Below are 23,023 nucleotides of genomic sequence, written 5' to 3' on the forward strand. Positions count from 1 at the left end.
ATGATATTTTTAAAAGAAAAAATTAAAATGGTGACATATTTCATTAGGCATATACCTGTGTAAGGTGTGGCACGCTCAGCACCCTCGTGGGTCTAGGCAACACGTCCAAACCCATTTTCACCTCAAGTGGGCTCCATCAACTTACTCGAGCCTAACACTTTATTGGGAATTGTTCCATGACCCACGTTAATCTCTTAATATTTTATATTTATCTAATATGTGTTATTTTTAGTAAAATACAACTCAAAATATCATAAGGGTGACATTACACCTTAGACTCACCTCTTCACAAAAAGACAAGACTCGTAAGCTATAAATATATCATGAATTTTTCAAATCACAAGTTCACAATCTTTTTATTCTTAACACTTTCAGCATGAATATTTTCAAAGTTTATCTATCTAAAATATTATTGCATTTTTTCTTTCAACAAATTTACTAATTTAAGCATCGGAGAGTCCCTACATCCTTTAAATGAGACCTCTTGCATGTACTAGTTACTAGCTACCTTGACTTACCAGACACCACTTGCTACTAGCCACCACATACCTTGATTAGGGAGAATGGATCATTTTTTTATATCAAAATATAAGTGTATTAAAAGATTAAAAAATATACATTACTAATGAGCCAACAAGTTCAAATACAAGAGCGGACAGAAAAGGAACAGGCTCCCTTAATGTCCAATACAACAAAGCAGACAATGGTTATGAGAGGAACCAAAAATTGCAAGGTTCCCAACCTAACACAAAGTAAGAAACACAAGAATAGGAAGCTTAGACTGAAGATATGAGCAGCCTAAAAGCACGCAGCAAGCCGACGTGGATGAAACAACTTCAGCTACAGGACAAAAGGATTAATAAAACACAAAGCAGGAGAGACATGAGCCAAGAATCCACAAGCTGAATTCAAGAACAGACAAGACGATGTGCGCCAGAGGAAGCCATGCAAGCCATGCAAGCCATGCAGAGAGTCCAAACAGATAAAAAGGGCGCCTGACAAATGCAACAATATATAAGCCACTAAATGTATTCCCCCACGTGGATAAGGACCACAAATGGCAGCAATTGAAGAAGAAAAAAGAACCCAGCCAATCACAAGCAAACACATCAACGATGGACGTAACATCACATGCTAATCCATGCAGAAATAGATAGGGCCAACAGCTCCAGCAAGCGAAACATAAGCAACAAGACCACACCATTACCAATCAAATCAACAAGAATGCAAGCAGCACTGGACAATAGCAAGAGACAAATAAAGATAAACACCCAATCAGCACACCCAAAGCATAAGGAGGCAAAACTACAAGAAAAACTCATTAGCTAGAATGGAGAGAGAAATGATTACGCTCGTGGAAATGAAAAACAGTGGAGAGAGAATGGATTATATTATTTGAACTAAGAGATTAACCAAGTATCCAACACACCAACCTTATTCATAAGCATCTTGGATTTTTGGACTCATCAATTGGTTTTGTTTGTGGAAAACTAATCTAAAAGCCATAAGTTTCTAAAACTTGTTTTTGACATCTCCAGGTCATTTTATGGCACACAACTAAGACACTCTTAGGTCAAGACACATGAAAAATCTACTCGTTATCACGAACACTTCTACCCAACCGGACTTTTAACAACTTACCAGTCAGGTGTAACTCCTAACTCAGGTCATGCTGGCAATCTAAGGGCAAAATCATACTTGCCATCCCCAACAAGTCTTAAAAACCTTCAGCAACACACAATGCCTGTTTGGCACCTTTAACAACATATAATGCCCTAACGCACCGCCGACCGCATCAAGCACCCATAAACGATTACACTACCCATAAAAGAATAGGTAGAATGACATTCATAAGAGTCACTCAAGGGGCTACTTCCTCCATTACAATACCCATATATAGAGTTAATACTCCAAACATACTCCTCTTATCTACCGTGAGATGGACACCAGTTACCGTAATCGTCGTTCCATGTCATACTCTTAATTAAGGCTCTCAAGAGCTTCATAAACAAAGGATTATAAAAATGGTTTGTACATAAGCATACTTAGGAGAATGATTACAACCCCCATCAAATAGAGGAGTTCTCTCATGTCCAAACAAGTATTGAACACTCGAATCCCTAAGAACTACAATTACACAAAAATAAGTTTGAACAATTATGATGGCCCGGTCGACCCGAGAGAGTTTATGCATTCATGATACAATAATTTAAAGTCAATCTTTGTTGATAGGTTCAATGACCTCTATACCAAGCTAGTGGCATGCTTCAACACCAGTATACCTGCCAAGAAAAGCTCCACACAATTATTTTGTGTTGCCCAATGAGAGTTTTAGTAAGGAGATGTGTGGAAAAATTGCTTAAGGCAAACCTTAGAGGCCTTGATGAAAAGGGTAAGGAAACATGCCCTCTTACTTACCGTACAAAGCTAATACTCCAAATATACTCTTTTTATCTACTGTGGGATGGATATTAGTTACCGTAATCAATATTCTATACCACAATCCCAAGGCTTCTAAAAGCTTCATAAATAAAGGACTAAAAAACGATCTGTATACCTAGGAGAATAATTACAACTTCTATCAATGAAGGGGTTCTCCCTTATTAAGAACCTAAAACAAGTAAAAAAAAAAAGGTTCGTCTCTATAATTGATTTTGTTATTTAATAATTAGTGGTGAATTTGAAAAAACTACAAGACTATGATAACACTTTGATGCAGAGATCTGATATCAAATGATACATGTATAATCAACATAAGAAAAACAATAAAAATAAGCAGCATAAAATCATGCTAAATAGAATCATACCATAAACTCTAATTCAAAATTTTTATTATTGAATAAATGACTCTAATATAGTTTGCCTCTCTAAAATGTTTATAACTCCTCAAAATCAACCTTAATAAACTAGAAAACTCGAAAATAAAAGAAATCCTAAACAAACTAGGAAAAATAAAATTATCAATATTAATATTTGATTTCCTAAATTAAATAGAAAAAAATTAGAACACTATAATTATTTTTCTAAACTAAATAAAAAATAATAATAACTAAAAATAATAATCTTTTCCTAAAAATCCTCCTACATTACACTTTGTATGGACTAATAATGAGTCCATGGATAACCAACTAACAAACATAGTTTATGGTGTTGCACCCAATAAAAAAAAAACTCGCCATTTTACTTATGGGATATTATCCAAAGTAAAATAACCACATGTACTTGAAGAATGAATATGAGGATGATAATGGCGAGGAATGAGATTTACCTCTTCATCGCTACTAATTGGTTCATCCACACTAACTCTTGTGGTAGAGGCCGGCGGAAGTTTTTGTCGAGTCTGTGATGATTAAGGCTATATTACAAGGAATCTAAAAGGAATGGACTTTTTATTATGAATTGCATTGTAAAAGGAAAACATTGTGAATTTTATTAGTGTTTCTATTTTTTCCCCTTCTTTTTTCATCAAACTTTTTTTTTCAATCTCCCCATTTTATATTATATTGATTGAAAATTTAAATGGTTCTATTTATTGTATCCCTTAACTACCAACACTAATATAAATCTAAAATACAAAAATAAACAAAAAATTTAGATGTATCGGAAAAAAATTCATGACAACTATAATAAAAACAAGAAGTTTGTATCCGTCATATATTAAAAGAATTAATTTTTAAAAGTTTATCATTGAATAATTAAAAATAAATTACCGTTAAAATATATCCATTGTAGCATTTGAATTTTAAAATAATTAATCTATTTAAAAAATTATAATAAAATACTTAGGACTTTCTATTTTAAAAAGCATGAATATAATAATATATATTTTTAGAGAATTAGCTAAAATGGTTTTCTATTATTTTAACTAAAATATGGATATGGATGCTCTAATGTAATGTAACAAGAGGAAACGTTCATTTTTGTGACGGTTCAACTTATGCCCCTCTGACGTTCCTCCTATAAACGGAGTTGGAAAGCGAATGGCCGCAGGTTTCCTCTCTCTCTCTCTCTCTCCTCGCTCTCACTTTCCCTTCTTTTGTGTTTGACAGCTCTCCTCACTCTCTAGTTAAAAAGAAAACGAAAGGAAAGGAAAGAAAAAACCTATAACAGTCTTCCACATTTCAAAAATTAAAAAAGAGAAATCTATAAACAGTAGTCTGATCTCTGAAGAAACCTTATTTTTTAGGGTTTACATTATCTATACACAATTGGCATTGTTAATATTAATATTTGAGTGGTGGCAAATTGAGTAAATTAAATGATGAAATCAGGGGCAGAATCGGAAATAGAAGTAATTGGGAGTGGTTTGGAGGCTTAGCCTGATATCGGAACAACCGAACCTGGCGGCTCTTTCGAACCAGCCAAACGGCCAGCATTATCAATATCATCAAAATAAATACAATGACTGGCGGTGGTGGAGATCCTCTGTGATGCAGCTGCAACAGCAGCGGAGGAAGGTACCGCGGTCGCTAGTTTGTGGTTTCATGCTGTTTGGTTTGGGATTGATTTCTCTCTTCACTGGACACGTGGCATCTGATCTTGAGTGGTACTCTCAACGACTAGTCAAGCGCAGCTTCTTCTACTCTAGGCTGGTACTTAATCAATTCATTACAAGTTTTTCAATATTTTTCTTAGTTTTATTTTGTAATGTTGCTTGAATAAAAGTAGATTTTTTTTTTAATAAAAATAGAAAATTTGAAATGTTTTTAGAGATTGGGTTGATGTAATGTGGCAATGGTGTTGCAGGAGGGGAGGCGACGCGAAGGCATTGATATTTGGAAATCGAAGTACTCGAATTTGTTCTATGGATGTAGCGAAAGAGGGCGTAATTTTCCTTGTATGTTCAAAATTTCTTCACAAGTTGCTTTGTCTTACTAGAATCTTTGTTTTCTGTAACAATGTTAGACCAATTTCTCTCTATCAACACTGAATCAGTGGCTGTTAGAGTAGATATTATTTGCTCTATTATTTCTTTTCGAGTTTGAACAGGATGCTGGGATTTTCCATTATAGTTTAAACTCTCTAACAATGCTAATTTTGTACGTAGCTGCCATACGTGAGCGGGCTTCTAATGGCTATTTGCTTATTGCTGCAAGTGGAGGGTTGAACCAACAAAGAACTGGAGTAAGTGAAGGTTAACTTATAATGCTACGGAAACTTTTGACTGAGAGTGTTTTATCAAACCGGGTTATATATTTGTCGCCGTGCTTATTTTCACCAGAAGATTAATGTGTTATGTTTCGAAAATGACAATTTTGTAGATAACAGATGCTGTGGTTGTTGCACGGATTCTTAATGCTACATTAGTTGTGCCCGAGTTAGATCATCGCTCTTATTGGAAGGATGATAGGCAAGTTAGGACTTGTTATTCTATCTACATTAGTATTTAATCCGGAAGATCATTTATTTATTTCTCATAATTGCATTCTTTATATTCAACCTTACACCCATTGTCTAATTAAAGATATGTCGCTTTGCATGCAGTGACTTTGTCAACATTTTTGACATTGATCGGTTCATTTCTTACCTTGCAAAAGATGTCACCATTGTGAAAAGAGTTCCTGATAAAGTCATGCGGTCAATGGAAAAACCCCCATATACCATGCGTGTCCCAAGAAAATCCCCTCCTGAATATTATCTGGATCAAGTTCTGCCAATACTATTGAGGAGACGTGTAAGGCACTCTGCTCAGCTTGTAATTATTCTTTTAAATCTGATAGTTTCCTGTTAGCTATTATTTTCCACACGTACCCTTGTGTTTCTTTTGAAGTTCTGGAAAGCCAGGTCTCTTTCTCCGTGGTGCGAAGTGTTTTATTGATGGAAAAAGATGAATATAATGAAATGAATTTTAACGAACTTACAGAAACAGAAATATGAAATAAATGAACCATAAGTTGCATAATATTATGACTCCTGCCATTGTGTCTATTTGTGCAAAAATTGTTTACTTTTGTTTGGGTTATGTAGCATTATCCTTTTATTCAATAGGATATGAAATTTTGCAGGTTGTGCAGCTGACGAAGTTTGACTATAGGCTTGCAAGTAACCTTGACGAAGAGCTGCAAAAGTTGCGCTGCCGGGTTAATTATCATGCTTTAAGATTTACAAAACCCATACAAGAAATTGGCGAGAGACTTGCGACAAAAATGCGAAAGATGGCAAAACGTTATATTGCAGTTCACTTGAGGTTTGTTACCTTTACCTCAAAATTTAATTGACACGTCTAATCTGAAGAAAAACAAAAAAGTTTCTTCCTCAGTTTTAATGTCACTAACGTAGTTGGATGATTTGTTCTTCTTGTCCCCAATTAGTGGCCAAGGCAGCTATGTGTGGACATGGCTAAAATTTATGATTTTGGGATGCTATCTTGGCTAGATTCTCCTCTAGATTCTAGACCTTTCACAGATTTTCATGTACAACTATATGTTACATGACACCCTCCCCCTCCTCACACACAACTATATGTTACATGACACCCTCCCCCTCCTCACACACAACTATATGTTACATGACACCCTCCCCCTCCTCACACACATACACAGTGTGCACGAATGCTCGGATTCTATTGCATGCATTCCATTGTGGGCTGTGGTAGGGATGCTTATCAGATTGTCTTTGCAACTAATGAATGCTAAATATATTATAAATGACCATTTGTGTAGAAGAACTGGCTTCTATATCTTACTCTCCTTTTAATTGTTATCAACGAATTCAACTAGATTGCTATCATATCCAGACATTTGTATTTTATGAGCATGCTTTGTTTTTACATGTAGACAGAAATGGATGGGTGGTGAATTTTGCGTGCATATTTGGATTTCTGTGTTGTTCATGGCCCGACTGTTTAAAATTACAGGTTTGAACCTGATATGCTTGCATTTTCTGGGTGTTACTTTGGCGGGGGTGAAAAGGAGAGATTTGAGCTCGGGGAAATAAGAAAAAGATGGGAAACATTACCTGTAAGAAAAGAATGCTATTCCTTTATAATCTCCAATTTTATATTTAAAGAAAGGTTCTCTACCCATTGGATCATGTCACTCACTACACTTGTCTTGTAATTACCAGGAAAAATGAGGACCGTACTTTGTTAAGATGGATTCTGATGTTTTAATTTTTCCCAAATTTGTACCTGCTATATTTTAGGATTTAAGCCCCGATGGAGAGCGAGAGAGAGGAAAATGTCCACTCACTCCTCATGAAGTAGGATTAATGCTGCGTGCCCTTGGTTTTGCAAACAACACTTACCTCTATGTTGCATCTGGAGAAATATATGGTGGAGAAGAGACTCTAAGGCCCCTTAGAGAACTCTTCCCAAACTTCTATACAAAGGAGATGCTAGCAGTTGAAGATCTGAAACCTTTTCTTCCATTTTCTTCCCGCCTTGCGGCCATTGACTACATTGTCTGTGATGAGAGTGATGTCTTTGTCACAAATAATAATGGAAACATGGCCAAGATTCTTGCTGGTCGAAGGTGAGAAAATACTAGTCCATAGTTTTCTATTTGTCTTGAATATGCTTGAGCTTGAAATTAATTTGTGGTCCATAATTTGCTTATAATACTGAGGAATAAGTTATTTAAATTTGAATTTTCAAGGAAGTTAGTTCTTTGAAAATACTGTTGCCTATATTTTCTACATTTTCTGTGTGATGTCTGACAGATTTGAGTTTTTGGAAAGTCAGGTATTATAAGGAAATAACAGCAATAAGATCTAACTGAAAAAACATCCTTGCTTCTGTTGTGATAATATGGAAATTGTTCAGCTGGATTAATGTTGCACTGGGCTCAGATTAGATAATTTATTGAGATTAAAGTTTGAGCCAGAATGGCTGAATTGAACTCGAATATGTAAATTCCCAAGAATCTCTTTTTGTGCGAGTACTTGATTTTTTTGTCATTATCATCTAATCATCTAAAGCCATTCAAGACATTATATAATGAGTAATTTTAGGAATCCTTCTCAAGAAAAAATAATCTAGAGATACTTACATTTACTAATATTTGTTTACTATATGATGTGTTCTTTATGATCGATGCATTATTAATTATTCTGTTTCCATAATTATAATTGTCCCATATAATAGTATACACCTCCAAAATTTTAAAATCTTGCTTGTAACATTATATGCTGTCATTTAGTACATAAAAAAGTTACTCTTGTATAATTCACTCATTTTTACATACCATTTACTTGCACTAATTTTTGTTTTTCATATATAATGGATCCAAGGAGGTACGCTGGGCATAAGAGGACCATCAGACCAAATGCAAAGAAGCTTAGTGCATTGTTCATGGCAAGGGATCAGATGGGCTGGGATACATTTTCCAAAAAGGTGAAAGCAAGCCAGAGAGGATTTATGGGAGAGCCAGATGAGGTGAGGCCTGGACGAGGTGACTTCCATGAATATCCATCTTGTATCTGTGAGAGGCCATTCACTGATGATGAAAACAGCAAGGGTGAAGATCGACTGTCGGCCAGGATTCCTGTGAACTTGAAGGAAAAAGTTCACTCCAAGTATGTTGGAGAGAACCAAGGTGAGAGATTGAAGAGAAGCATGGGAGAAGAACCGATATCTTTAAGAGAGAATGAGGATGATGGAATTTTCCCTGACTGATGGTAAGAGTGGAGGCAGCTCCTGATTAGTAGCAGGCAGAAATTTATGCCTCCAATATTTCATCTTCCGAGCATATGCCCCTTCACATGCTGACACAAGATTCTATTGATAGCCGCATCGTAACTTGAGCGAGCCTTCTCAAATGTAGTATCTGCTTTCCTTCTCTCTTCAGTCTGTGATTAGATCAATGAATGAATTGGGCCTACATGAGTCAGGGAACTTAAATGATCTGCAATTGTCTATAGATAGTTTTGCTAGGGAAACATGTTTGTAGGTTTGTCGAGGTCAATGGAACTTCTCTGGATGCATCAACAAAGTCCACCTTTACTGTGCAGTCATGTTCTCCGTTCTCTACATTTGTTTGAGATAACTGGTAGCGGGCTGCAGTGTGAAATTGTTTCCCACCGCAGTGGTTTTACCATGCTAAAGGAACAAAAAGCTTAGAGACGTGCAAGACAAATGGAAACGTTGCCCTTGTTGGCCATCCGTTTGTTGATTTTTATAAGCACAAGCAGCCTTGTTTCGCGTATCATGCGCTCATTTCATTTCATCAGGGCGAAAAAGAAAAGGAAAGCAAGTTACGGACGATTAAGCTCCGATCAAAGCTGTTTTGACAGTGAAAAGATTTTGCTAAGCTTTATACTTCTTAAAATATTTTTCTTTAAGAATATATTAAAATAATTTTTTTCAGACTTAATTAAAATCATAAAAAAAACACTAAAAACCAATATTAATTTTTCAAAATACTCCTAAAAAACACTACAAAAAAAATAAAATTCAAACTGTTCCCTAAGCTACGAGCCACTTTCTATGTACCGAAGTTAATTTTTTTTGAGTGGCAACCTAAAGCCATCGCAGCAGGTTGTCATCCAATCTATACATTTACAAGCTAAGCTGCACCGAGACAGGTTCTGAAGACTAGATCATACACTAGATCTGCAAGTAATCAGTAGCTCCCGGCGACGACCTAAGCTTGGGAGAAAATCTCATAGTTCAAGAACCAATAGGACTAGAGGAGGATCATCCACTTTATTTATTTTTTCTTCTTTGTATATCGGACCTATAACCGTAATCTTTTACAAGGTATATATATATACCTCGGCTCGAGTAGTAAATGATCGATATAATAGCGCTCTAACAATAGGAAGTAACCAGGGACCAGGGACCTCTAGCAGTTCAATCAGCCCCCCTCGCTACCAGGGACCTCTAGCAGTTCAACCAGCCCCCCTCGCTAAATTTAAATAGCAACTTCCATTCAGAAAACTAAAGAAAAGCTTATTGATTGTGGAAATAACAATCCCCACCGACCACCGACCACCGACCACCTAACACCTAAAACGGGAATTCACAAGGTATACATGACTGATCATCAAAGCTTCCTGCAATTTCAAGCCAAACTACATGGAGATTTTTCCATATACGACCCTTATGGCAAACGCTGGGAGATCAAATCATCATCGCAAATAAACTAAAATTGATATGAACATCTACCCACTACATGTCATATTATCCCAAGCAGAATTTCCATCATTCCTACCTAACACCTCTATTATAAATATACACAAACTACTCTTGCAGTGTTGTCCAGCCACAATTGAGCATCTTTGCACTCGATATCATCATTGCATGAGCTACTCTCAACCATGGTTATTCCCTGCAACAACAAAAGCAGTCACAGTTTTATCAATTTTCAATCATCTACAAATGCACACACGAGGCTGGAATCCCCTGTAATTCAGCAGAGAGATGTTACCTCTAGAAGCAGTCCTACTTGTCTGACTTTTATCATGCGACACAGCTGGAACTTTTGACACCATCAAGGAGCTTTGTAGCCCTTCTAACAGCTGCGAACAACAAAGATCAACAAGGCATGAAGACGTTAATCTGCTTGAAAAACAATTGCCAAGAAAAGGATAATAAAAACAGAAGGTTCTCCATGTCAAAAAGTCATGACTGATATCAATTTGAACTGCTCCACAGAAGATCCCAAGAAAATGGCAACGAAAAACCCAACAAATGACCCAAAGAACTTCAAAATTCTTTTTTGAAATTCACCCTGACTATTTATACAATTAACAGGAATAGGCAAGTGGTTCCACTTACACCAGCGATATTTAGGGGAAAATTGTAATGAGAAAAGATTATCTTCGAATAGTTTGCATCCACAATTCCTCAATTTTTATTCATTACCCATCTTTGACTGAATGAAAAAGCGTTCACTGGACAGATACAATGTATAGAAACATGTCTTTCTGAAAGAGATGCTCCAAAAACCTTTGGACATTGCTGACGAGCTAGAATATGCTAGGTTGAGTAGAAATCAGCGTATCAACATGGGTCTTGTCAAAAGGAAGTTGGATTTTCTACAGACCTACTGGCCCCTAACAAAGGGGGATGAGGAGAAACCAGGCTGCTTTGTATGAGTGAGAAAAAGCAAGCTACCAGATAAAAAAAGATTTGATGCAATAAACTAAAGTTCCATACTATTACATCAAATGCTTCAAAAACAATAAAGGCCATTACCATCCTCACAGAAGCAGGTCCAAGGAGGAGACTAACACAAGGTATGAATTCAGAGCTTTAAGAACTTACTCTTGATGTAGGCTGAATTTTACGGTTAGACCTTCGTGGCTCTGTGACATCAGAGGTTGATTTTGAAGAATCTCCATTGAAAACTTTGTCCTCTTCAATTCTTCCCAACTTTCCACCAGCAGGAGCAAGTTTTCCTTTACTTACTCGTTGAGGTTTAGCATTTGATGTGGAAGTTTTCTTAGAGGAAAGTGTACCTGAAGGAAGAGGAAAGGAAGAAAATATTGGACCCTCTGTTGCTCCCACAGAGCTAGATAAGGGCTGAAAGTCAGTCAAGTTACGTTTTTCGGATGTATTTTCAACATGGCTTATAGAAGCCTTGGTCTTTGCAACATGATCTGTAACAGCACCATCATTGGAAGCAGAAACCGTAGTTGTCAATGAGCTGTCCTTCTGAGTAATTGTTCTACCAGAAACATTCTGTGGCTTTCCTGATTTAAAAACCTTGGGCTTCGATGCCGCTGTTCGGTTTGCGATTGATTCAGTTCTTAAAGTATTCTTCCATCCACGGGATCCTGATCCCCGAGGCATCAAATATTTAGCAAACTTTACCGAATCATTTGCGTCGTTTTTGCTGCTCTGATCTGCAACATAGTGCTTGCTCACTTCCATAAACTTTCTTTTTTTCCCAGGCTTTGGTACACCAAAGATCACTTTTGATCCTTCCTTCTGCAAGCCAGTCCGTGCCATTCTGAGCACGTCAGGTTTATTACCATCTTTGGTGCTCTTACCAATATTGAACATTTTTTCATGAGCAGCTAAATCCAATAAAGTTGGTTCATCAGGTTTATTAGTTTCCACAGAATCAAAACCTTTTGATAACTTATCATTCCCTTTGTTGTCCACTGCAGGGCTCTGCACCCTCGGTCGTTTTTCCTGTGGAGTATCACCCTGAAACATCAAATTTGTAAATCAGTGCAAGCAAGAAAGTTTAAGGTCAATACACAGTGAAATATCAAATGAATGTACCTTGTTGGTAGAATGAGAGCCCACTCTTGAACTGGACCATTCAATCCATTCCCCATTTTCCCATAGGAGAGAAGGCCGAAGATGCCATGCTCTAACAACAGATTTTTCTCCTTGAACTGCAAGCAGAGTGACATAGATTCATAAATGAAATGCTAGCTCTATATCCAATAACCAAAAAGCATGCAACCATGTGATTATTCATTCAACTACAGCAACCAATTGTACATGCCTGGAAATTGGACTGTTAGTGTGGTGCCATCTTTCTTGCTCCTTTCAATGACCACTCCTTCCCACCAGCTGAAGAATATCTCACACATATCAAAATGGAAAATACAGAGTAGCATGATATATAAAGTGCCAAACCACGATTGCAGCAGTTTAAAGTATACAGGAGAACAGGAAAATGGTATAGTTGTAAGAATAACTGCTTTAAAACGTATCATTTACAGGCCCTCACAGCACAAAGGATGGGAAAAAAATTCGTTAGATTGAATTATGCTTAGAAGGCAATGGAGGAGAGCATGGGCAACCCTTACAAAAGACAAGGCATGAACTCCCTTTTCAACACTGCAATATTCTCTTCCAAAGTTTATGGGAGAACTTGCTATCCTAATATAGCCTTGCTGAAAAGTATCCTTTTTTCTTTATCCCCCCTGAAAGGGAGATGTTTCAAGCTAAAACAAAGACTTTCATATTTTTCTGTTTCTAATATATATAAAGCTGGAAGTTTAACGTGGAGTAAATATTAGTAAAAGATTTATTTGAATTGATTGAAGAGGTTATAATCACATGATAAAATAGCACCTGGGTGTAGATAGGATTCAAAACTTAGTTATTCACCTATCAGAATTGCATCCAGCTGTGAGTTATTCTCTATATTTTACCCCAGCAATTTTGTACAAGAAACATAAATGGATTTTTTCTTACATATATTTGAAAATTCCTGTTCAATGTTGGTGCCACACACTACAGCTGTGTAGTATAGAAACATAGTAACATACCTATCTTGTATCCATGCATCCACTCTATCACCAACAGACCAAATATGGTCCACCGTGGCAGCTCGTCGCCTCTTCCTTGTTCCTTCTAATTGCACGGCAGTAATAGGGCGAGCTATTCGTATTTTTGGCGCTCTCTCTCCTTCACCTTTAAGTGTCACCCACTCCCTTAGCTTCTCTGAGCCTGCAGACAATCAAAACAATAAAATATGATCAATTGATGTGCATGTGTGGGTGCAAAAATACTAATGCTACAATTATTCCCTTTTCTTTCAACAAGCTACTTGAGGAGACTCCTTAGAGAATCACTGCCAGTGGCTGTGATGAGCAAGATGCCAATAATAGAATTCAACAAGGAAATTCTCTCTGACTACAAGGTTATGTATGTATGGGAGATCAACAAAGCCTGTGTGATGCTGTTGAACATGACACTACTAAAGATTCTATCTTCTAGGTCAAAATCACCCACATTTCAGTACTCCTGGACCTCCAGGCATGTTCATCATAGTTCATACAGATCACAAATTAAAACAACCACACAGGTAAGAACATTTAGAATTAGCTCCATAGATACAGATATTAAGGCAACTATGCATATTTCAGCAGTTGGGGCAACACATCATACAAGCCACATCTGGCATTCTTCAAGCCATCATATATTCATAAAAAAGCATAAGAAGCAAAAAGAAAGTGAGCACAAGGATTCTCCAAGTTTTCTGCATTCAGAACTATCTACTGATTCCTAATACATATATTGACAATAAACACAATGACTCACCTTCAACTGATGAAAGATCAGTATAACTCACATATGCGCTCCCATCCTTTAAATCCACGACATTGGCAGGGAACCAGGCTGCTTTAAATCCATTCCCATCTTTGAAAACCTAGGAAAGAAAATAACACTGATAAGTTAACAAGGACCAAAGGCAAACAAACTTCGACGAAACATAAAAAGGAACACAAAATTATCAAACTTTATATATTAAGATTTACAATTCCAATAATGGAACCTAAGAAAATTTGGCGATTCCAAACCTCTACAAGGGACCCCTCCTTGATGCTATTAAAGTTTACTATAGTTCCCAAAGATCTTGAACCATTCTCAGATTCAGACACCTTGTAGCCCTTTTGTCCTTTAACATCCTTTGCAGCAGCTGAACCAGAACTCAAGAAATCATCTTCCAATCTAACATGGTCCTCAGTGGACCCCTCAGTTGGAGCGTGTGGTCTTTCTCCAACTCTATCTATATTAAGAGTTTTTCTACCTATATCATTTGATTTAGAGATCAGTTCATTATTTATTTTGGTTACTTTCCAATATCCCTCTGGACCCACAGCTACTAGCTCATTCAGTGGCAAAGGATCGCCCATAGCAACTATCTTCCCAGCTTGGGACACAGCTTCTGCAGCCAGCTCTGCAGCTTTAACAATAGCATCCATATTTTCAGCTCGTTTTGCAGCAGCGGAAGCAACTTCAACTCTCCGTCTAGCAGCCTCCCTTGCCACAATAAGGATTGAACTGGAACTATTTGTCCCATCATCACCCTTCAGGATGGAAGCAGGAGTAGCCTTTCCCAAATTCTTCATGCCTTCAGAAACAGAGATTGTATTGTCTTGACTGGGATTGCTATAACCACCAGAATTTACTGCTTCATCAGCCAACAGTTTTGCTTGCAATGCAGCACTAGATGCAACTTTGGCAGCTGCCGCTGCCGCTTTTGCAACAGCAGCAGCAGCTGCTATTGCAACAGCTGCAGAAGCTAGTTTGGTTTCAATATCTGGTGATAACCCAGAATTTCTCTGCTTATCTAACTGATTCCACATTTCCAGGCTGTGACTAACAGCAGCAGCAGCAAGAGTAGCTGCATCCTCTGCCTGCACTCTCGCAGCCTTCACTTTATCAAGGGTTTCCTCTGACAAAATATTCCTCTGTTCTGTATTCTGATTCCCGTTTCTGATATCAGTAGGTGTAGGAGATACAGAAGTCACAAATTTCTCTGTAGGGGCTTTAGAAACAAAGATGATAGGGGTTGTAATGGCAACAGAAGTAGACAGATGACTGGTAACAACAGGAGCAGAAACTGACTCTGTTCGAAGGTGAGGAGGCAAAATATTCTGGCCCGGACTCTCAGAAACTGAGTTCTTTTTTCTTTTCCTAGGTTTTGGATCAGCAGGAGGTTGACTGGATGACACTGCAACCTTTTTTGCATCTGGAACAGGAAAAGTCCCAGTAAAAACACTGGTGGAAGCCCCACTCTGAGCTACAGGACCAGGAGAAACATGCTTTGCACCAGAGATAATTGGCACGGATAAGTCTTTCACAGGTGTCAATTGAACTGGTTCTGTGATAGGCAATTGCGCAGAAAAATGACCACTTGTGTCAAGTGCAGGTGTTTGTGGAGATGTAGCCCAGGGACCACAAAAAGGTGCCTGAGATAGCCAAGGGTTACCAGCAAAATTTCTTATCTGTGGAGTTTGATGAGGATGCATAGGAGAAAGTGCCCGCTGATGATCCATAATGGGACCCCTTGGCATGCTGCTTGATTGAAATGTGTCGCCAGCGGGGGTAGGTACACTCCAGAGCGGTGAAGAAAGGGGTACCATGGGGTTCACAATTGTTGGAGTACCCTTGCTGGATCGACCAATAGGTGAAGAGATTACTTTACTTTGAACAGTACTCTGTTTAATTGCTTGATCAGGAGCTCTGACACCTGCAGATCTCATTTGTGTCACACTTGTAAATCAACCAAATCTAAAGCAAGATTAGACAGCTTAAAATCAGAGACATACCAGGACGTGACTGCAAGGGGGTTTCTGGAGTAGTGAGATTATGTTTTTGACCATGAAGCCGTTCCATAGAAGAGCGTAGAGCATTCTCCCATATGGCTTTACCACCATCTACCAGAACATTGTCAAAGTGAATGCGTTTCTCTTTTAATGTCGAGAAGTATCACAAAACAAGGAAAAGTGCCACTAACCAGATCCTCCAAATGCTGATATCATATATGCTTCATCTGGAGCTGTTCCTTGTCTGTGACAAACAAAATTAAAGTGAGATTTAGGTAAATCATAATCATCAAATGGTAAGGGTTTTTTTTTTTTTTGTAACATACAGAAGGATCCTGCAAATTCAAAAGCCACCCATTAAATCCAATAACCAAATGAAAAACAGTTCAGAATATGTATTTTCTTTTTTCCTTTTCTTTCCTCTCTTTTGGGATGGGAGGAGCTAAGAGATCATGAACACCACCTAGGACATCCAAAAGCACCTGAATCACATCCTGAAATTAATCTTGCCAACTCAGCCCATATATGTGCCAAAATGCATTGGCACTAACAATATTACAATAACAAAATAGCAGGACCTACATCAAAGCGCCATAAACAAAGATCTGAGCACGCAATTGCACTTGTTGCAAGTCCGTGAAGGGTTGTTGAAACATCATAGATGGAGAAGCAGAAGAATTCAGATCTGGAAGGCTTGAAGATGCATGAACAAATGGTTTCATAGTACTGGAATCCGCATGACCATAGCGCTGCATCTCATTTGATTGCACATGTTGCAATATCCCAGAAGGGCTTGGGGAGACATTGTTTGTTTTTGCCCCCTTTTCTAGCCTCACAGAAACAGTATCTTTCATAGGATTTCCCTTTCTCGCACTTTCCTTTTCCATGGCCTTACCAGATGATCGTCTTGTTTTACGCTCAGAAGTACCTTTAGAACCACTACGCACAATGGCTACATCAGACACCTTTGGACTTCCATGAGGAAGATCTTGGGCAAGCTTGGGATCTATTTGGACTAAACCAGATGATGGAGAAGCATTCAAAATCTTCAAAGAGAAGCAAAAAAGGAAAAGGAAAAGACAGAATAAATTGATTAGGATCATAAAAGGTATTTGTCAATATAAGGTCAGATTATGATGGGGAGGTAATAAAGGATGTGCATATCAAAATTTTACCGGGTAGGCTTTAGTGGCTGGTTTGTTCAAAAAGGGCTGCCATTTATTGCCAACTTCTTTTTGAGGCACATTTGCCAGTGGACTGACCTCAAAAGTGAAGCTCCTTTCATCTTTGGATGCATCATTTTGTTTCGGATCCCAAGAACCAGACAAAGCTTTGCTGGCATTGCTATCAGCAACAGGAGTCTGCTCAACTGAACATTTGGCTCCATCCTTGTCACTTTCACTCTGAAAATCTCTGGCGGCTCTGATGACAGTAGGGGAACCACTGGCTGCTTTGCCAACATCAGCACAACTTCCAGAATCTAGCAAACCATGTAAAATGAAGTTTTAAAGATACAAAACTACAGGAACATTCATGAGTTTTTTTATTTAATCAAATAAGAACCACAAGAACCACGGACAAGGCTACCATGCAGGAACAGCAGATTAACAGTAAAACAACAAGTAATAAATGAATGGCTAACCGTTTGTGCTAGGGACAGCAATATTCCCATCACTATTATCTTCAGATGCTATGGCAGCTTCATTTTCTTCCTGACCTTTCTGGTTAGCATCCTCTCGACACTCTTCCTTTTCTGAGGAGATAGGTCCTAGCATCTCATTCTTGTTTACAGTCGGTTCTGCATAATAAAATACACAGAGGCAAAGCCATAATCATAGGAGTTCTTGTGAGAACAAAAAAGCCAGATTCATCAAATCAGGATACCCATATCAGGACAGCAAGATGGGGGGCAGGAACCTGAACAATAATTCACTTTTGTATGTACCAGTTATTGATAACCATGTATAAAAACAGAGTGTCAGCTGAAATAATTAGCCAAAATACCATATTCAAATTAAAACAAAAGGCATGGCATCTAGCTTCATAAACATCCAAAAGATATAGCAAACTAAATGATCTGAATTTGCATATCCGCACACATATTAGGGAGTACAATGAGCTGTGAATAAAATAGAACCTAAGAGTCATGTTCTAATATGCTTATTATCTAAGTTGCTATAGCTCACCTGAAACTTTGGATGATTCCTTTTCATCATTTTCTTTTACCAACACTTCAGCATCATCACCCTTGTTTGCAGTTGAATCACAAAGAACTGGACACACATTCATTTCCTTTGTGCTCTTCAGGCTGACCTTATCAATTACTTTTGAATGAGTTCCTTCTGTTTTACTAGCATCCACCATTAATGGAGATTGTTCAGCTGACTCACATAATATCTGTCCTGCAGCACCAGAAGAAGCGCCTTTTTTGGATTCAGAACCAGGATCTAATCCAGCTATCACTTGACAAGAGGTCTTCAGACCTGATAAACTGGCCTCCACAGAAATCTTGTCCGTGGTTTCTTTCTCTATATATAAGGGACTAAACCCCATCTCACTTAAAAGTGACATTTTGACATCTTTGTGACCAATAACTGCATCTACATTAGTGACATCACCAGAAGGCGCTGGAACACCATCCATTGTAGCACAGGTTACCATGTTAGCATGTTCGCAGCTAACATCTGATGCTGCAACAGAGAGAGAAACAAATATTTTAGCAAAAAAATAAATTATGCCAGCTTAATGCAATATTCCAAGGAATAACATTTCACCATTTACCTGAATTGTTGTCAGAAGCAGCATCTGATTGTAATCTCGAAGTTATGAAATTGTTTTCACTGCTAACATTGCCAGAAGGAATCTCTATGGTGTCCTTTCCCTCAGCAGAAACCATAGACTTCCCACATATTTGTGATGATTCAGCAAGGAAAGAGGATGAAACATTGGCCACTTCTCCAACAACTTCAGCTGAACAGCACACCGTAGCCAAACTAGAAACACCACCTGTATCGCTGCTGCTAGTTCCACCAACTTTCACTTTAGCAGGCTCAGAGTCTTCAGCAGACAGGAGAGATCCCTCACACTTATTAGATAGGTTCTTGTTATCCGATTGGGAACCATTTGAGTCCTCAATTTCATGCCTCTTAAAAGTAGTATTACCTTCAACAGCCATCACTGATCCCCCAACTGTATCCACTTCGGACTGATCACTAGTCACTACGTCTTCTGGGAAGCCAGAATGCCCCTTCGGTATTTTGCAAGGTTCCCCCAAATTACTCGAGTTAGTTTCAATGACGTTTGCTTCTTCCATGGATTCCACTGCATCTGAACAAGGATTCTCATCCTCCATTTGGCCCTCTTGACTTAATACTTGTCCCTTTTTCTGATTCTCACCAGTGTCTGTTTCCAGAAAATCTTTACTATCATCAGAAGTGTTATTTATATCATCTGGGCCATCTTTTTCATTCAATTCAATATTTCCTGTAGTGATATTTTGCACAGAGGCGCCATCCTGCAACCCTGAAGCAGGAACTTTCTGTGACCTATCATTTGAAGATCCATTCACGACATTATCGATTTCCCTTTGAGTAACATGATTAGATTTACTATCAATGGACAGACTCCCTTCAATAACAGGTTGCCTGACCTCTACACTAATAGCAGATAGGTCAACTAAAGGTCCCAAACCACTATCAGCAGATGCTTCACCTTTATGATCCTGAGAACTATCATCAAGAGGCTGCTGCTGTCCAACATCATTATCCAACACAGAAAAATCTTCCACATCCTCGCCTGGCAGAAATGTAGCCTGTAAATTCGCAGTATCTTCCACTTTAGGTGATGTATCATTATCCTGTTTCAAGATGGGCTCCATGTGCTTTAGTATGCAACCCAGTTCATCACAGGCATCTGACTCAGTATTAGTTTGTATAGGAGTATTATCTTCCTGACCAACAGATTTCAATAACATTTCAACAGATTCTGAGGAAGTAGCTTCAGACCAGACATTGTTGCGTCTTGATAGAGAACAAGACTCTGCTGCACTTGAACTAAACTGTATCCCACTGGTACCACGAGAGAAATCTTCAATCCACTGGTTGTCCTCGTTACTTTCGATGCCAAGAAAAACCTCAGTCTCAACCAAACTATCAAACCTTAAAGATCCATTAAGACTGTCATCAAAATCAAACTTGGGAAGAGCATATGGCTGTAAAACAGAAGGAAATTTGTTGCTTCCTTCACCAGCTAAATGAAGATTGTGGTTTTGAAAATCATTTTCATCATAATCCATGGGTGTGTCCCTAAAACAGCGAGACAGAGAAGAAAGCAGTCAGGTGCAATTACAGATGTCCAAAGATCACATGTCCAAGTTATAAAAACATCATGCTATATATCAGGATAGAAAGAAATACAACAATTAAAGAATACAAAATTTGAAATGTAATCTTACATAGAAAAATGGATGCAACAACAGGACACACAAGCCCAGAATTTTTATAATTAATAGTTATGACTTAATAGTTAACCCAACATCACATGTTGCTCTCCAACCATTTAGCAGAAAGTGCAAAATAACAATGCCCCGCCACTGCTACATCACTATTATCCAGCCTTTCGATTAATCATGCTACTTCCTTATGTGGGGCAATTCCTCTGGTATGCCTCGTAGTAATGCTAACTAGCACCTCACAGCCAATGCATTGTCATGGTTATATGGTAGAGGTTGATAGTGATGCAAATAGGGGTAAGGGGCCTAGGAATTAGCATTATTGTTGATGGCATCATGTAAAAAAGAGCAGAAGGACAAAGAAAATACTATTTCAACAGCTTATATATTTAGGAAACAAAGAGGTTTTTGATCTTTAACTATCTTACCATGCGCTATTACACCCAGATCCCATGAAACTGTAAATAAAAAATTACAGATGAAAACAATATTGAAAGTATGCTATTCAATATTATATCATCATAAAGCAGTGTCATATAACTTTGTCTTACTTTTTTTTATCAATTAATAAAACAGAAATCCAAATTTGAATGCATATAACTTTGTTATTCAGAGAGACAAGATACTTTCAAGAGAAATTGTTCTCCCATTATAAACAAAAATGATGGATTTTGTTTTTTAATTCTTCAAAGAAAACTTGCTTAGAAACAAAAACTTGGGACGATTTTTCATGACAAAATTTAACTTATTGGACATGGTGAGGATATTTGTGCCACGAGAGATAAATAAAAAACTATGTAGTTGTCTTGGAAAACAAGTTTAATAAGGACAGTTTAAAACGAATTTGGCGGTTTCTCTCATGCAGTTGGAAAATGATAGTGATCCACATATTCAGCAACACTGAAGATCATGGGCTGTACAGTGAATAATGAATAGATGAAGAAGAAAATGTAAATTAATAATCTCATCAATCCAATTTAGATTTGCTTACAAGTGGAAAATTTAAGAATAAACTAGCAGACCACGCTCAACATTTATGACAGAAATGCATCAATTAAGTTGAAGTAAACTATCCAAACAAATCAAACTGGAAAAGACAAATGACACTAATAAGAAAATTGGGACCAAGGATGTTGTGCTGTACGTGTAATTTGGGGTGATTGACTCGATCATTTTTTTTGGTTCAACAGACAGGAGTGTCCTCGGCCATCGAACCAAATAAAAACATAATGGACCAACCCAATTACCCGAAACTACAACATCTACAGTAAAATTACCTATCTTACATGACTATGCAGGTAGACAAGAAAAAAACAGCTGTGAAGGAACAAAAAAAACCCATCAACTTCGCATATCCTTCAAATATATACGCGTACTTTTGTGCATATGTCACCTGAACTTTAATAACAAGTTAAGCCCCCAAAAAATAAAATTCTTATGAATTTAAAACATGTTAAATCTCCACTCCAGTCAACAGCTAAAAGAAACTTCTTTTCGTCTCTATATCAATATAATTAAACTGATGAATGCAGCTAAATCCTTCAAAACCCTAGTTCAAGCCTTTGATAACTTTAACAATATATAATTAACTTCTTTGTGCTAATTACCAATTATTCATAAACCAAAAACAAAAAGACCTAGTCTTTTAAGCTTTCAAAATTATTAGCAACAAAACTAAAGGAAAAAAACAGTCTCTAACCTTATCTGCTTGTAATATTAGCAAGGAAAAAAAAAGTAGGAAATGAACAGTACCAGAGCAAGTCTAGAGACGCTACCTCCCTCCATTCGGTGACGAAACCCTGGCCGTCTACTCTTCCCCAATCGTACGCTCATCTAATTTCTCCAACAAAACCCCTAAGGAACTAATTAACTTCCTCTTCCAAACTTCAAAAACCTAATTAAACTCACGTAAAGTAACAGAAGCACAGAATTAATAGTTGCCGGATATTGAATAACACACCAGAATCTTGAATGTGCCGGTAGATCGAGTTAGGGTTCCGGTTAATTGAAAGACGATAGGTCTCCGTGAGAGAAAGAGTACGAGTGATATTATTTTTTGTGTGTTTTTGTCACGAAAGGAAATGAAATGCTGTTTAACTGGTTTGGTTTGGTTTGATGAGTGAGAGAGATGCACATAAGAAATAGGCGGCGGTGATGGGATATGAGAATGTGGGTATAGGGCACGTGGATTGCTTGCATGCGTCGGATGAAAGAATGAAGAGTAATATTAAAGGGCGCGATAGAATTGATAGGGGATTTTCACACCGTTGGATTGTTGGAGGGATTTTGGTTCAATGGTGTTGATGAGTGCTGTGAGAAAGAAGAGTAACACGTGCAAGGAGAGAGAGAGAGAGAGAGGGTCGGGCAGGGTCAGAGGAGTCCATGTCTATTAATTAGGAGTTGGGAGATTTTGGGGTTATCTTTATGAGCCGTTGGATTAGAATACTTTTTTCTCAGGGTGACTGTTTAGATTTTCCTGGTCAGTATCACACTAGCCTTGCTGCCGGCGCTGGTGCGGATTTGAAGCGTTTAACTTTAATAGCAGTAGTGTGAAATTGAAATTTTAGACAAGAGAGAGTTAGATTTTTACGTTTTAAAAAAATTAATATTTTT

At 37.8% G+C, this 23,023-nt stretch overlaps 2 protein-coding genes across 8 annotated transcripts; one reads left to right on the plus strand and one right to left on the minus strand.

The window, feature by feature from the left end:
- Window positions 1-3,881: 3,881 nt before the first annotated feature.
- LOC133673431 (O-fucosyltransferase 29-like) lies at window positions 3,882-8,948 on the plus strand. 2 transcript variants are annotated; one of them, XM_062094241.1, is made up of 10 exons: window positions 3,882-3,990; window positions 4,272-4,592; window positions 4,747-4,837; window positions 5,048-5,124; window positions 5,262-5,350; window positions 5,485-5,674; window positions 6,006-6,187; window positions 6,857-6,959; window positions 7,144-7,472; window positions 8,230-8,948. In XM_062094241.1, the coding sequence occupies exons 2-10, from the start codon at window positions 4,431-4,433 to the stop codon at window positions 8,612-8,614; spliced, it is 1,608 nt and encodes a 535-aa protein (XP_061950225.1). In that variant the 5' UTR covers window positions 3,882-3,990; window positions 4,272-4,430; the 3' UTR covers window positions 8,615-8,948. The 2 variants fall into 2 exon arrangements, with proteins under 2 accessions (XP_061950225.1, XP_061950217.1); XM_062094233.1 differs by having other exon boundaries at window positions 3,990-4,592.
- A 1,051-nt stretch (window positions 8,949-9,999) lies between these two features.
- Window positions 10,000-22,538, minus strand: LOC133673401 (uncharacterized). 6 transcript variants are annotated; one of them, XM_062094203.1, is made up of 17 exons: window positions 22,371-22,538; window positions 22,186-22,243; window positions 18,742-20,264; window positions 18,147-18,650; window positions 17,603-17,758; window positions 17,136-17,440; window positions 16,543-17,006; window positions 16,152-16,204; window positions 15,964-16,071; window positions 14,209-15,884; window positions 13,949-14,057; window positions 13,174-13,354; window positions 12,402-12,469; window positions 12,173-12,288; window positions 11,207-12,094; window positions 10,368-10,458; window positions 10,000-10,268 (listed from the first exon to the last, which is right to left on the minus strand). In XM_062094203.1, exons 3-17 carry the CDS (start codon window positions 20,252-20,254, stop codon window positions 10,252-10,254), a joined length of 6,249 nt encoding a protein of 2,082 aa, XP_061950187.1. In that variant the 5' UTR covers window positions 20,255-20,264; window positions 22,186-22,243; window positions 22,371-22,538; the 3' UTR covers window positions 10,000-10,251. The 6 variants fall into 6 exon arrangements, with proteins under 6 accessions (XP_061950187.1, XP_061950179.1, XP_061950195.1 ...); XM_062094195.1 differs by having other exon boundaries at window positions 22,163-22,243; XM_062094211.1 differs by having other exon boundaries at window positions 11,207-11,400; window positions 11,485-12,094; window positions 22,163-22,538.
- Between the last annotated feature and the right edge of the window lie 485 nt (window positions 22,539-23,023).

The sequence above is a fragment of the Populus nigra genome, chromosome 1 (assembly GCF_951802175.1).
Source record: "Populus nigra chromosome 1, ddPopNigr1.1, whole genome shotgun sequence".
Lineage (NCBI taxonomy): Eukaryota > Viridiplantae > Streptophyta > Magnoliopsida > Malpighiales > Salicaceae > Populus > Populus nigra.